Source organism: Camelus ferus, chromosome 32 (genome assembly GCF_009834535.1).
Source record: "Camelus ferus isolate YT-003-E chromosome 32, BCGSAC_Cfer_1.0, whole genome shotgun sequence".
NCBI lineage: Eukaryota > Metazoa > Chordata > Mammalia > Artiodactyla > Camelidae > Camelus > Camelus ferus.
Window position 1 is genome coordinate 21,700,111 of NC_045727.1, and position 16,075 is coordinate 21,716,185.

The 16,075-nt window shown below is 49.3% G+C and overlaps 1 protein-coding gene across 5 annotated transcripts in view; it reads right to left on the bottom strand.

Moving 5' to 3' along the window:
* Nucleotides 1-15,834, bottom strand: part of ADGRD1 (adhesion G protein-coupled receptor D1) — a 125,587-nt gene extending 109,753 nt beyond the window's left edge. For 2 of the 5 annotated variants that reach the window (XR_004316775.1, XM_014554653.2), the window contains exons 1-4: nt 14,846-15,834; nt 14,721-14,757; nt 4,366-4,449; nt 173-295 (exon numbers count right to left, since the gene is read on the bottom strand). Coding sequence is in view for 4 of the 5 variants with exons in the window: in XM_014554653.2 (XP_014410139.1) it covers nt 173-295; nt 4,366-4,449; nt 14,721-14,757; nt 14,846-14,911 (310 nt within the window). In the remaining variant the exon portion in view is untranslated. Of the gene's footprint in view, nt 1-172; nt 296-2,128; nt 2,225-4,365; nt 4,450-14,720; nt 14,758-14,845 lie in introns of all 5 variants that reach the window. The other 3 variants (XM_032472189.1, XM_032472188.1, XM_032472187.1) reach the window with 3 other exon arrangements.
* Between the last annotated feature and the right edge of the window lie 241 nt (nt 15,835-16,075).

Below are 16,075 nucleotides of genomic sequence, written 5' to 3' on the forward strand. Positions count from 1 at the left end.
ATTCTAGGTGCCCCCATCCCCCGCCCTCCCATCCGCTCAGGTCCACGTGTGAGGTTCTCACGCATCCCGCAGCCCACGGGAACCTCACTTCCGTGTCTGCCCCGGCCCAGAGGAGTAGATGCTACCTGAAAGTGAAATGAATTAAAAAAGAAGACGGTGGCCCATCACTCACCCTCAGGGCCGCACTGCGCTGGGTTGCTGATGCAGGAAGCCTTGTAGCTCCCGTAATGGAGAAACGTGACTCCTTTGTCCTCCTTGAAGTAAACGCCTTTGCTGACCTTCCCTTCCACAATGTCTAAGCAAGAAGAACGGCGAGACGGTGTCGCTTAATAACCACACAAGATGAAAAGTCCAAAGACGTGTGAGGCTTACAGACAACTTACAGCTAAACACACTGCATGATTTATCTTTATAATTACGTATTTCTAGCATTGCTAGTCTATAATATTAATGGCATCAACATTTATTAATAACTAAATTATCAGCAATGTAGGTTGGGGTGACTATTTAAGAGTAAATATCCTACCATATTAGTATTTTCTAGGGTATAGTACGTCCTATAATATAATGAGATTCTAATGCCTGCATCTGCTGATGGCAGAGCTGCCAGGAGCGCTATGATTGGCATCTCCTCCTGCCCTAAACTTTCATTCCATCAGCCTGTTCACGAGTCCTTCCCACGGCCACCTTGACACTAGACTTTCCAAGTGAAACACTGAGATGCAAGTTTCAGCAAAAAACTACCCCTGAACTCTGTCTCCTTTTGAGTTCTAATCGAAAGCGCCCCAAACCTAGGCTTGGGAGCCCGTGACTTGACGAGAATCCGTTTTCAGGCTCCCGGAGGAAAACCCAGAGTTACATTCCGAGCCGGCCCAGTGGAGCCCGCCAAGGACAAGACCTCAGGGCCAGCTGTCCTGGCTGAGACGCGAACTCCGTCATCGTTTTGTTTTGTTCCATTCCCGTAGCAAACCTATCTGATGGTGTGAGTGTGATGTAAATGGTTTACAGAATGGATCAGGGGAGACTACGAAGACCAAGGGTGATTTGTCACGGATTGTTAACCAGGGTCAAAGTCGCCCAGATGCCTTGTCAGGCACAAGGGCACACGCCCACTGCCCGCGGAGCCGTCGGCCCCACTGAAGACGTACCGGAGGTGCGGGTTCTGGGGTCAGACCACGCCACCAGCTCAGGTTTGCTAACAACCGTTGCCATGGGGATAAACAACTTGAAGGGTTCCAGCATGTTTCCCTTCTGTCTTTAAACTCATTATTCTTCCCTCTATCTCATTTATTGCTGGTGGGGGCGGGGGGTGGCATTCATATAGTTGTGAAATTAAAAGGGCAAATAACTAGCAGTTGCATGATTGAATGAGGCTATAGAAACCCCCAAACCAGCCAGTTTGATGGGTAAAATTAATCTTAGAAGCGAAACATCTTGTAGCTGAAAAAGCAATTGGGTTGTACGTTGAAAAAAGACCCTCGGTGAGACCTGAAGTATCTGAGCTGATTTTCTGTGCTGATCGGGGAGATACCACAGCTGCTGCTACCCTGTCGCTCTGTGCTGGGCAAGAAAAATCTGAAACATACGGGGTCTGGAGGTTATTAAATAAGAAATCGTTTAACCATGACTCCTGGGGGGTGTGCAGTTTATGTAACAGCTTCCAATGAGTTTGTTGTTTTGTTTTTTTTAATTCCAGTTACAGAAGAAACGCTGATTTTAATGTTTGGAAGAGATCAAATTTTTGATGAGGTATGCTAAAATCAGCTTGGATTTTCCATTAGAAGGGCATGTTTTTCCTCCCCCAAAAGAGTATAATCCATTTAAAAATCCAAACAATTGCTATTTTTAGAAAACATCTCATCTTACGTCTGTATCGTTCTAAAAACAAGCAACTGGTTTGGAAGACCCAGGTCACTTGAAATCACCTATCCGGGGCAATCTGGGACACTTTCTTTAGACCTAACTCGAAGTAGCCATCTTCAGGATCCTGGACCTTGGGCTCCTTTCTGGGGACATTTTCTTGTTGGCTCGCCAAGCTACAGGGACTTCACAGAGAACCAAAGGGGACTGGACTGGACGTTCATCGCAGATCCGAACTCGGCAGAACACAGAAGGAACGAGTGCTCACCTACGGTCGCAGGGAAATTTGAGTAGGCAGAGTCATTGGTATAAACAAAGGCAGAATTATGGGGAAGAAGCACAGTGAGGTTGTGGGTTCGTAACGCTGGGTGAAACAACAAAAGAAAAAAGAAAAAGCACAATGAATGAGTGACACAAAACACAAACGGAATCCCCATATCTCTCAACTCAGCGGACGCATCGAGAAGCCTGCCTTTTACCCAGCAGACTTTGTCTGTAAGTCCTAGCACCCTCTCCCCGGCGGAGTCCGCATCAGGGCAGACCCCAGCGGCCGGTTCAGGCCGGAAGCTGGGGCGCACGTGCCGCTGCGTTTGGCCGCCAACAGTGGGTCCCATTGGCTGGCTCCCCCTGCCATCGGATCCCTAGTTGAGAGATATGAAATCGAACTCGGCCATAAAAGAGCCTTCACAAGAGGATTAATGGTTGTGATGTCACAAGAACGGATGGAACATGAAACACGGCATGGAAATGACCACACGTTATTATGACAAATGGACAAAGCAACAGAGAACTGAGCAACAAATGACAGAGCAGTGCGCCCGGCAATGGCTTCAGCGCCACTCAGCTGTCCCCAGCAGCCAGACGTGCTGATGGATTCGGGGCCTTTTTTTTTCCCTCTTAAGAAGCCTATAATCAAACTGACACATGCCAGCCAGCAGAGCGTCATAACATAAAGAATGGATGCAATCTCCATCTTTCGAGGGTTTCGGGACAAACATCTATATATGCCCAGTTTTATGGGGAATTAATACATTCGGGGAACAAAATTCCACCACAGTGTGGTTGTGTCTGGTCATCTTCCACAATGAGCTGAGCCAAGGGGGCGAGGAGAGAGATACACTGCTCATTACTGGAGACCCTGTTTGAAGTAATTGCTAAGATGTTAGGAGGTGTTCGGACAATGCATTTTCCACTTGGAGGAATGATCTCCTTTCAGAGGCTTTATAATAAAGGCCTTGAGAAGAGAGAGTCGGATTAAAATGAGGGGAAGCCATTTCTTTTAACCTGAGCTAGTCATAAAATAGATTTCCACAGGGCACTTGCACCCCTGTGGTACAGATTCTTTGGAGCAAATACGCAGCCACTGGACGGATTTTCACCGCGGCTGCCACTGCTGCCCGATACGCAGGCCAGCGCGAGGCAACGGGGGGGGGGGGGGGGGGGGCGGGGGGAGGTGGCCCGGCCGGCGGGGATGACCCCGCCCTTGGCCAAGCTGCTGCTCTCAGGATGCCAGCCGCCCAGACCTCACCTGTCATGCTTCTCCATTTGCAAATTTCAAGGGAAACGTTTCAGAATCTGAGGCGGCAACTTACAGCAGCCCGTTAAGTCCCGGGAATCAGGAAACAGCCGTGTGCTGGTGTGGGAAGCACAGTGATCAGCAACGTGTCGCGTGTTTTTGTTTTTTTTTTTAATCCATTACAAAGAGCCAGTATGGACTCTGCGAGCACGTGCAAGGACAGCACATAAGCCCTTGCTGTTCACGTCGGCCGTCTGACATGACCAAGAGCGGCAAGGAAAGAGAAATTAAAATGGAAAAGCATCCGAAACCACTCAGCACTTAGACTTTACAAAAGCTTCTTATTGGAATGGAAAAAGTGCTCGGGGAGGTTGGGGTGGGGGTGCCTTCTGCACTGCCTGAACTGAGTCAACTGGAAACATTAACGACTTCGCATGGACTTGGGGACCACTGGAAGCATCTTATATGTTTGATCTTTTCAAAGGGCAGCTGCCAGTCATGTGCAGAGGGGCTGACGGGTGGGAGGGGGGCATCTTTGCTGAGTGAAATGGTGACCCCGCAAACAGGGGGTTCACCTTGCTGGCATGACCTTAGGCGCTAGTTTCAGATGGACCCCTGTTTTGACGGGCATGTTGCTGATGCTAGGTGGGTCTACTCTGGAAACATCCATCTGTGCTCGTACAGAGGCTGATCTATCGTCTGCAGTTTAAAGCTTTAAACAGCTGCTTTTGCTGTAAGGTTGTTGGAGAAAATGCACATCTTAATAGTATTTCGAATCATAAACGCTGTCCTTCAATCATAAAAATCTATAACAGTTCCAGTACAATACTTTGCAATAACAATGATTGGGGGAAGCTACACAGATGCATATTAATCTCCACCATCCTGACTTCAAAGCGGGTGCTCTTTGCTTGTCTCTCTCGAAGGCCCCCCGATTCCCGAGAGCCACCCTGCCGACAGCCTCAGTTACTCTCACCACCCGTGCCTACCTCCAGTTGTGTCCTGAAGTTCGTGGATCCCGTCCACATTTTCCAACGGCCAGTAATAGGAAGCGGAAGCCAAGACTTCAAACCCTTGGGGGTAAAAAAACAATGATAATGTTAAATCACCACTAGGAAAGACAGAGCTGGACACCAGGAGCTACTTACCACCTGCATCAGGAACGGGAGGTGGAGTCAGCATCGCAGGGGCCGTGGGGTGGGTTCGAAAGGCATGTGAATAAAAACTCAACAGCCACTCCTGGTTTTCGAAAAACTCAGTAAGTTAAAACATAAACGAATATTTGTACAGGATAAAACAGAATAAATTGGAAGGGAGATGATCTTTTAATCAAAGAAAATGAAAGCCACGGCGTCTAATGGTGCCACGTGAGAAGCACGCCCACACGCGCCAGAAACAGGACAAGACAGTCCATTATCCCATCATCCCTTCCCGAGTTTTAGAAGAAGTGCCTGATGCAATCAGACAAGAGGGAAAAATAAGGCTGAAAAAGGAGGAAAACCTGCACTGTTATCGTGCTGGGCGTGGTGTTTGGTCTTGAACTTTCTGCTCTCTCTCTCTGCTTCCGCCATACTAAAAATGAATTGTTCCAAAATTGCCTCCGTGAGCCTAGTACTTTGAGCAGATGCTATTTTGTGCAGATACATTCTTTTTGGCCCAGCTCTACTCACTTAATACCACACGAATTATTTCATGCATTTTCTTCTCTCTAGCCCTCATAATCAAGCTGGGGTAACTGTCCCTCGGGCGGCTGCACCGTCACACACTCAACCGTTCTCTAACTTGAATCATCTCTTGGATTAGTTCTCTGTGATGGGTTCCCAAAAGTGGAAATAATGGTCCAGATGACGAAATGCCCTAATGTCTGCCAGATCCTAGAAAAGTTAAAATTAAGAAAGGAATCTTCGGGTTGTTCATTGCAAAAAAAAAAAAGATAATACGATCATTATTTTCAAATGATGTATGCCTGATAATGAAAATGAAAAGCTATTACACATAAGAAAAGAATTTGGAAAGTGAAAAACTGTTACAAACAATAAAAGAACTTAGTAAGACGGCTGATACAGGCTAAATATGCAAATGTCAGTGGCTCTCCTGTATTCAAAAAATAATGCTAAAAAACAGAAGCAAGGTTCTCATTTGTAAATGCAGCCACTAAAGAGAAGACATTTAAGAACAAAAGAATAAGAACTACACCACATGCCCGTGAAGAACACAATAAAACAATACTGAAGGGTGTAAAAGAACCCTTGGATAAATGAAGGACTTAACTTACTCTTTTTTTAATTCTTATTTCGTCTTGAAGTGTAGTCAATTTACAATGCTAGCTTCATGTGTACAGCAAAGCGATTCAGTTCTACATATACATACATACATATTTTTTCAGATTCTTTTCCATTATAGCTCATTACAAGAAATTGAATACAGTTCTCCCTGCTATACAATAGGTCCTTGTTTATCTTTATTTATAAACAGCAGTGTGCATACGGTAATCCCAAACTCCTAACCTAACCCTCCCACACCCCGCTTTCCCTCCAATGACCACAGTTTGTTTTCTATGTCTGTGGGTCTGTTTCTGCTTTGTAAGTAAGTTCATTTGTATCATTTTTTAGATTCCACGTATAGGTGCTATCGTATGATATTTGTCTTTCTCTGTCTGATTTACTTCACTTAGAATGGAGATCTCTAGGTCCATCCATGTTGCAGCCGACGGCATCATTTCATTCTTTTTTATGGCTGAGTAATATCCCATTGTGTATATATAAACACATCACAACTTCTTTATCCAGCCATCAGGCAATGGACATTTAGGTGGCTTCCATGTCTTGGCTGTTGTAAACAGTGCTGCCATGAACACTGGGGTGCATGTGTCTTTTTGAATGAGAGTTTTTCTCCACATATACACCCAGGAGTGGGATTGCTGGATCATATGGTAAGTCCATTTTTAGTTTCTTAAGGAAACTCTGTACTGTCCTCCATAGTGGACTTAACCTATTCTTCATAAAGAAAACTCAAAAAATCATTTCAGTTGTCACCTATCCTTTCATTAATATAAATATATATATATTAGGAAATTTGGTGTAGAAATCCTGAGATTTTTGTGTCAGAGAAAGCTGATTGTGGATCTTATAGAGAATGATAAATAAGCAAGAATAACCCAGCAAATCTGGAGAGAGGACGTGAAAGGACAGTGGGGGAGGGGGGCTAGCTACAGCAGATGTTGAGACGCACTGTAAAGCCAGATGGTAAAGGCGATGTGGTCTCACACACGAGTAGACCGTTCAGTGGGGGAGAGCCCATAAATATTCCCAAGCAAATACGAAGGTTTGATTTATTATATAGACGGTATTTTAAATCAGATGAGAAAGTTCATTCATTCAGCCAAAGATATGAGAACCCATCAGCCACCTACAAAAACATTAAGATCCTCACCTCCCTCTTTCTACTATAACAATTTCCAGATGGATCAAAATTTAAATACCATAAAACAAAACATAAAAGCTTCTGAGCAAATCAGGTTATAAATATGAAAATTTTTTAATTAAAACAATTTTTTAATTAAAAAGTTTTTACTCTAACATTTCTGTACGGAAGATTTTTAATATTTCCTGTTCTGAAGAATGAATCAAGCTAAATTAAACTGGGGAACCGTATTTATAGAGCACCTAGAGTAAAACATACTGATTTATTGTTAGCTATATTAAATGCATTCTGCGAATAAAACTCCTGTCATTAAGGAAATTGAAACCAACAGAATATTGAGGCCAAGGACACAGACAGCTCAAAGGAAAAGAAATGCAAATGATTTTTAGAGATATGGAAAGAAGCTCAACCTTGCTCATAATTTTAAAACGCATGTTTAAACCTGCGGTGAGCTAGCCTGTTCGCTTGTCAGGCTGGCAAACAAGAAGTTACATACACTGAGTTGGCAGGTTCTACCACTTTTCTGGTAAGAGTTCAAATCCACACAGCCTTTCTGGAGGGCAGGATTGTTATATCTATCAAAACTTTAAGCGCACACTCCATGCAATCCAGTCATTCCACTCCTGGGAATTTATTCTGCAGATTCACTCATGCACATGATCAAAGACCTACGTGCAAGAGTAACAGCTGCATTTTTTTTTTATAGTATCAAGAATCTGCCAACAGCATACATGCTCATTAACAGCAGGCTGGCTGGGCAAATACGGGGCGTCTCTATAATGGTCTAGTGTGTAGCTGGTAAATATTGAGGCTCATATACAGGCCTGGATATAGAATGTTCTTCAAGTTACATTGTTACATTTTTAAAACTCAGAGTGAGAAAAAATGTATGTGCTATGAACTATTTGCGTAAAATACAGTTGTCAACGGGCATGGAGGAAGGGAAGAGGAAAAGAGGAAGTGGGGCAGGTCTGGATGGACACCCTAGAAACTGATAACCGTATTTTGGGGAAAAGAAATTGAGGAAGTGGGTATAAGATGTGAGAAGATTTATATTTCTGTTCTATTTGAATGTTCAGACCTGTATTCTTTTAAAAAGTACTTTAAGGCTGGCTTCGCAATTCAAACAACCATAGGTGATGTCCACACTAAATTTTCAGATGAAAACGGAAGTGCCCCGTCTAACATCTGAATTTCTGTCTGCAGGATGCAAACCGCGCACCCAGCCCCACATCATCGGGTCTGCTGTTCAGTTTGCATCAGCGAGGCGGTCCCTCCCGGGTTATGGACACGGGTCCAAACTGGAAGTCAAGAGACTTAGCGGACGTCTGCTGGGAATGGTTCTCGCCAGCACTGCAATCGCGAGAATGCGAAACACAGCGTTCAGACATACTCACTTTCATTTCTACCATGCTTTCTGGGGAAATCTAGGATATTCATTTTGAAGAGGAGAAAACATCCCGGACTTGTTATTCAATTCATCGTGGGGCGGGTAGAGTCAGAAAAGGAACTAACATCTGTGCCCAAAGAACAGACGTTGTATCTTCAGCATCCTCATCCTCAGAAAGTAAACCCTGTGGGTAATGAATCTGTTCCTGCCAGCTCCGTTTACAAATGGCCACGTCCGTTCTGGGCAGCAGGGCTGACAGAATCAAAGGACTGTGTCCGCCCCGTCCAAGGCAGCCCAGGGATGGGAAGTGTGAGTGATGGGAAGGGGGGGTCTGCGGTCAGGAGGGGCGGCCACTCCACACCATTGCACTGCGGACGATGGTGAACTCCCACCACGTTGCACAGACGTCTGGTTAACGATCAACACGGAGTTAGTCCAACAGACCGAAAGAAGGAATGGAGGGGGTGATGACTGAAATATCCACAGGGGCCAGGGGCACGAGGAGGTACCTGGACCGAGGCCAGGCATAGTGTTCAAGACGGTTTCCAGCCTGGAAGGCCCAGGCGGGGACCCACCAGGACAGAGGCTGGAAACAAAGGAATCACCCCGAGTTTCGGTACTGAAGTCTCGAGGTGGGAGGGGTGGAGGCTGGTGCAAGTCGGACACTGTGTGTCCTCTCTAAAGAAGAGTGCTGCTCCCCAGGACAGAAGATCACCCCTCTGCAGGGAGATCCCAGGACGAAGCCAGGCCTCCCATTTCCAAAGGCAAGCCAGGAACCCAGATTTTTTCATTTGAAATCTCCCCAAATGTTAATGCTAGCAATTAAGGGTTGTTGTTGTTGTTGTTTTTTTTTTTAAATTAAAACATCGCGAGATGTCACCAAGATCCAAAGAACTGAATGTAATATGAAGATGCCTTTTTACAACCTAAGGGGCAAATCACCCATCACCCTGAAACTGTCAGAAGAAGATCTCATTCTTTGCAAATAATTCACTCTGGCTGTTTTCCCAAAAAGAAGGTGAAATGAGATCTCTGGGTTGTACAATCACCTGGTTTTCACCGGATAAACTCTCATACAGACTAAGTGTCTACTTGGACAAGGCAGCAGCCGTGTGATAACCCAGCTCACACAGGGACTTCACAACGTCCCCGGCCCTAAAAGATAAGCTAGGAGAGAGGTTTTCAGCCTGCATCGCCACATCAGTTCTTCAGGGACAACTTCCCGTCTGGGTTTAATGTTCCCTGGATCCAGTTCGGTGAGATAAGGAGGGAGGGAGGGAGGTAAGGAGGGAGGAAAGGAGGGGTATCGATATTCAGAAAGAGAAGCGGGGAGGGTATAGCTCAGTGGCAGAGCGCACGCTCAGCACCCAGGAGGTCCCGGGTTCAATCCCCGGTGCCTCCTCCAGGTGGAAATCAATGAAGAAACCTCACTAGCTCCCCTTCAGCAAACAAACAATATTCAGAAAGAGACACTGTGATAGACGCGTTGCAACTGACTGTACTTCAACTTAAAGCGATAATAAGTATCGCAAGTGACAGCAGTGACAGTGGCCGGCAAATCCTTCTTTGACACTGGTTGGAAAATAAGATAGTAACAGTAAAAGGAAACATTTATCACCAAAAACAGAAAATATTCAAAAAGAAAGTGAACCAAACCTTTCATTTTTTCCTGTTCAGTTTTTCTTCCTAATTTCCCACTTCTATCCCGTCCCTGTTACTCTTTGTGTCACTGAAGCGAAGCCCTTACGCCTTGAATCTGTGTAGGGAGATACGTCCCCAGTGTTCTGCTGACTATTCCGCAGAAATCCACGCCACCCGGAGGAAGACTGGTCCCGGCCGGCCGCTGGGCAGATGGCGGCTCCGTCCTGCTCTGCCCATGGCACACCAAGCTCACCGCCCACGGCAGGGCTGGCCTGCCGGCCCCACTGACCGGAAGGCCCTTCTCTCACTGTGCATAACTCACTCTGTGATTCGGGCCTCAGCCCCCAGGACACCTCCTCTGAGGGGCCTTCCCTGACCACTCCTGGCCACCACCACAATCCACACTCTCTCCCAGTTCCTCATTGTGTCTTCCCGCGGTGCGTACTGTTATTTGAACGCTTCTGTTCGTGAGTATGTTTGCTTTTTGCTTCCCTCCTGTATCAGGCTCTTTGCAGCTTGAGCGCAGAGACCTTGTTCTGTTTGCGCTGTCTCCCCACGTCCAAAACGGGCTGGCACGTGTCTGTGTGTGCACCAGAAATTCAGGGTTTTGCATTTGAAATCTCCTCTCAATCTTAATGTCAGCAATTAATTTTTTTAAACAATATAGGTAGTGGGGGAGGGTACAGCTCAGTGGTAGAGTGTGCGCTTAGCATGCACGAAGTCCTGGGTTCAATCCCCAGCACCTCCATTTAAAGATAAATTTTTTTAACTATACAGGTAGAATGAATGATGAAATGCGATCATGAATAAACAAAAGAATAAACCAGAAAGACTACATATGTAATTCTGATACCGCCCAAATCTCTGTTTGCCTAATTTTCACATTCAGTAGGGCATAAACATTACTTTTTACCAATTCCATCATAAACACTTTTGTGTCTGCACCAGGGGGATGAAGAATGAGGTTTCTGCCTTGACCTCGTGGTTCCAACGGTCCTTTAGAGGCTATACATACAACACTGTGCTGGTGACAAACACCAGCTGGACGTACTGTGCTGATCATTGCACAAAGGTACAGAAATCAAACCATTATGCCAAACACCTGAAACAAATGTATATTTTTCCCCTTAATGGAAGCACTGGAGGTTGAGCCCAGGACCTTGTGCACACCTAGCACGTGCTCGACCCCTGAGCTATACCCTCCAACCAAAGCTAATGCAATTTGAAATGCCAGTTATATCTCAATTAAAAAATAAAAATGAAGGAAAAAAACTATTGATTCACCCAGAAAAAAAAAAATCCACTCTGTAAACAGAGGGAATTATAATTACCATAATCACGGTGTTGGCCGCCCGGCCCTCTAACTGGGGCCAGTGAGGCAAGCGGCACCACCCCCTGGAGATGAAACCAGCTGCCCACGTCCCCCAGGGCCAGGAAACTTGTGGACGATGACATGGGTTTTAAGTCCCCCTTTCCTCATTAAAAAAAGTCATCTGTTTATAAACTTTTTTTAAATGACGTGCAATCTCTTGGCTGGTACCATTCATGGATTAGATCTACCCACGGTCGCAGTTTCCGAACACCGTCCTCGGGGCCCGAGCAAGAAATCGGGCAGCCTGGGGCCAGAGAAAAGGTTTCAGGTGTGGGGTGGGGTCCCCAGCTTCCCCTCTCTGGGCCTCACCTCCATCTGCTGTCAAATGGGGAGGTGGGCTAGATAGAGCTTGGTGGTCCTTCCAGCCACAGCATGCTGTAACGTCTCCAAAATGACAGAACACAGATAACGCAAAGACTCAAAAGGATCTGAGGTTGTTTTCCAACTATTGGTGAAACTAAACGCCTCCCTGCATGGGGGAGAGAAAGACCGGGGAAATGCAGACAGCTGAGCCAGATAATGAAGCCAGACCCCCAGCTGGGCGCTGAAATCACCAGGCTGGCCATCTTCAGTGACTCAGCTCAGCAGACGGCCAGCAAATCAGCTGACGGCGCTCATCCAGCCAGCGGACAGTTAGCTAAGCACCCACTGTGCGCAAGCACGGTGTTGGGAAGCAGGAAACGCGGACTCACCCGGTTAGGGCCCCAGAAAGGACGGCCTGGCGTGGGTGTGCTGGAAAACAGGCTGCCCTTCAGGAGACTAGGAGTCCAGCCTCTACTGGGGACCCCTGCTTCAGGCTCACCTAACAGCCAGGGCACCCCTCCCCCAGCCACTCCACACCGTGACCGCCTCAAGTCACCTCTGTGCCCTACCGGCTGTGCGCCCTTGAGCCAAGCACTTACTCTCTGGGAGAGACCGCGTCCTCACCTGCAGCAGGAGAGTGACGAGGCCCCTTCCAGGGGCTGGGGGTTGTACAGGGTCGACGTAACCCCACCCCAGACACCATCATCTTGGCGTTCTTACTTCCCACTTCGCGTTCCTCAGAATAAAAGGCTACAGTTCACGTAGCCACGGCCACACTCTTAAGTACTCGGGCTGTGTCCACATCTCTTCCCACTCGATCTGCAGATACACACCACCACGTACAAAACAGATAAACAACAAGGTCCTACTGTGCAGCACGGGGAGCTGTATTCAATAGCTTGTAATAACCTATAACGGAAAAGAATCTGAAAGGAGCACATGTGTATAATGAAATACTATGCTGTGCACCAGAAATTAACACAACACTGTAAATCAACTACACTCCAATTAAAAAAATATATATTTTTAAAAAAAACCCAAATTTCTTCCCATTAGGAACAGGGTCTCTGCGCGTTGATGTGTGCCTAGGCGGTCGCTCTCGGGAAGGCCGGCTGGGGGTCAGGCTTCCTCCGCCGGGCTCCCCTCGGGATGCTGCAGGCGTCCTGCGCAGAAGCAGAAACGCAGCAAGGCTCCCAGGGGCTGACGCTGCAGTGACACTGGGGGGTCTGACCTGTCAGCAGGAAGGGGGCTGAGCAGGGTCCACGACGGAGGAAGAGAAGACAAGGTAAAAGGACTGGAGAGGGAGAGGGAGAGGGAGGGAATAAGAGGGAAAGGACGGCAGGAAAGAAAAGGGGAGAGAAAGAGAAGGAAGGAAGGACAGAAGGTGGGAGGGAGGGAGGAGAGAGGGGAGGAAGAAAAGGAAAAGAAGCAATAACGCCTCGTCCACAGGGGATGAAGACCCACCTAGGTTAGCCTTCATCTGTATTCTCAGTGGGAAGGAGGGAAGGCAGAAGAGAAGGAAATAATGGGCACCACACACTCGGGGTGACGGAGAACGAGAAGAGCGAGAGCGTGACAGCTGGAGAACTCGTCAGGAGCGGCGCCCTCCAAGCGCCGAGCACCGCTCGCCAGGCGGCCCGGGGCTTAGCAGCCAGCACCCCCGGGCCCAGTTCTCCACACGGGCTTTGGCGCTGGTTGATTCTTTTTAGTAACATTTCTATGATCGTCAGTATCATTACTACTTCTCTACAGTGGTTAGCTGACCGAGGAACGCTTTTTTCCCAACCCTAAGTTAAGACGTGAGAGGAGCAGTTTCTCTATGGAACCAAGATTGAATTTAAGCCGTTCCTTGAAGTTGAGGGTCAAGGATGCGAGTGGACATGGGTGGACATGGGTGGGCACGGTGGCCTCCACATGGCCAAGGCCTGAAGTGGGGAACGCCTACAGCTTCCTCTCCGCCTGCCCGGGCCGGAGCCTCAGGGCGGTCTGGTGGCTCTGCCTGACATCCCCGGCCAGAGGGCTGCCCGCATCTCCCCTGGGAAGCCAGCAGGCGCCTCCAGGCGTGGAGAAGCGAGAGGGGCTCTCCTTCACGTGGTGCTGGATGGAGTTCTCTATCCCCAACCACAGAAAGCCCTTTTCTTTCTTTCAGCATTTTGGAAAGGGGAGCTGGTGCAAATGCACTGCCTTCACACCCTTTCAACAGAAGATTTAACTTGAACGTGGGGACGAGAGAGAAATGGCAACACCAGAACCACTGAGAAGGGCAGGTGGAGGTGGGGGACAGCGGGATGTCCCCAGATCACCGTGAGCGCAGCGTCCCTCCGAAGGGGGCGGAGCCCCACCCCACGTCCGCCTTCACCCGCAGGGCGCTGCTGCTCCCTCCAGACCTGAGCTGTCCCCTGGGACCTGCATGGGCCGGGTGCTGTGCCCACAATCTCCGGTGAGTCGTTAACGCCCAGCTCGCCGGGGAGGCGGGCAGCGCTGCTCATAGGAGAAATCGTGGGTCAGAGGCGTGCTCACCCCGAGGCCGGGGCTGTTCTCACAGCTCCCGAACAAGGACTTGGGGTCTCCTCCACCACGCACAAGCCAGCCAAGCAGCAAATGGGATCGAGGACCAGCCAGGCCAATTCCCGCCACCCTCACACAGGCCTCCGCCTCTACGCGCTGGGCCTCCGGCTGCAGAGGAGGCAGCAGAAGGCTTCATGCCCTCTCTGCCCGCCCCGGCGGAGAGCCTAGTGCCAGTACTTGCAGGCCGAGGACTCACGGCGGCAGAAGAAACGTGGGCCCGGCAGCAGGAAAGCACGCGGGCAGAGGGTTTCCACGGAAGGGCCAGAGGGGCCAAGTTCCCATGGTGGGACGGGGACAGAACGGGGCGGGGAGGGAGCACTAAGTCCGCTCCAGCGAATCTGCACAGGAGACACATGATGGGGGCCCGAGACAGAGCTGCTCCCTCCATCCGAGCTCACCTCGTTTCCTGAATCACAAGGTTTCAAATGCCCCAGAGCCAGAGGCTCCCGGGCGCGCACGCACGGGGAGACCTGCTTCTCCAAGTCGGACGTGGGCGGTGAAGCAGAGTGACCCGGAGGGCAGGGTGTCAGGGCGGCTGGGGGCCAGAGGCGCCCCAGGAAGGGCCCCTCGCCCACAGGTGCAGAAACAGACAAGCAAAGTGCTTCCAGACCCCCGCGCTGCGCGGAGCGGGAGGGGAGCTGCCTTACCTGGATGGGCCTGTGACCTGGCGACGGCTCCGTGCACCTGCGCACAAAACACCACATTGTGAGACCCGCTGGGAGCCCCCCGGCAGAACCTAGCCCGCCGCGGTGAGAGCGGCCGGGGACGTTACCTGGAAGCCGCAGTGAAGTAAGAGCAGCCAGGGACGCCAGCAGCAAAGGGGCAGCAGCTTCCTCATGGTGTTTCTCCCCCGACGAGGTGAAAATGTGGTCCAAGCGGAATTCCCGAGGGTCTCTGGCACAGTGTCCTCTTTAGTTTTCACTTCCTTGGGAAAAGGACATTTTCACATGTTCCAGAAAGAAAGACAAAACCCCCACAATCTGTTTCTCCAAAGTTTGTGAACCACAGAGAGTTAACGCAGGGAGTCAGCCGCGGGGAGCTAACCGGGGTTTGTCCCTCGCCTTCCAGTGCTTCAGTCTCCGGTGACCGCTAAACACACCGGCGGGGCGGACGGGCTGGGGGCCGGGGAGGAGAAGCAGCCCCGGGCACGGCCGGGGGCAGTGGGGCTGCGGCGGCAGCGCTCAGCCTCAGGCTCGCAGAGGGAGGTCGTGGCCCCTCACGGTTTCCTTTTTATGTCAAGAGTCCTCATTGTCTCCATACAGGTTTGGAGTTGGACGGTTCTCTCCTTCCTAGATGTGGGAGGAACTTTCTGGAGCCCCCGTGGGCGCCCCGGCTGGTGCGTCTCTGCCCAGCTCCTGGCGGTTTGACCCTGGCTCACAGCTCGTCTGTCCGTCCTGTCTGTCCGTCCCCAGCGCCCGGAGTGGAGAGAGTGAGTGATGTCAGGCCCGCTCCACAAACTTCGCTCTGCTCTGCTTCTCTATTTATATCCCATGGCTGCTCTGCCCTTCCTGGGTCCTAACACCAGTCCGTTAAGAGCAACTGGAAACGTTTTCAGGACCTTAGGTTCAGAAGCAGAGGGAACAGACCTGCGCTGTGTCCACGTTAGGTGCCTTCCAACAACACCCTCAGAAGTCGGCACAAACACCAACAAATACAAAACGTACAGCAAACCATAAACTCCGTGGAGAGCTGAATTTTGTCTGCCCAAAGAAAGAAAGAAGATGATCTAGGGGGTGGGGAAAGACAGTGAACTGCACCCCCGTGCCCTCCACATAATTCTGGCATTTTTCTCTTTAACCCTTTCCCAGGCGAATGAAACCATTTACAAGGTGATCTGTGCGATCACACCAGACCCCAGGTCCCAGCCAGCACAGCGACCCGCACAGCGTTTTCAAGGGGACAGCAGAGCAGCAGACCCTGCACCTCATTTCACAAGAGACCAAAACTTCATCTAATCTACACAGCATACGTGTAAACACACACACACACACACACACACGGT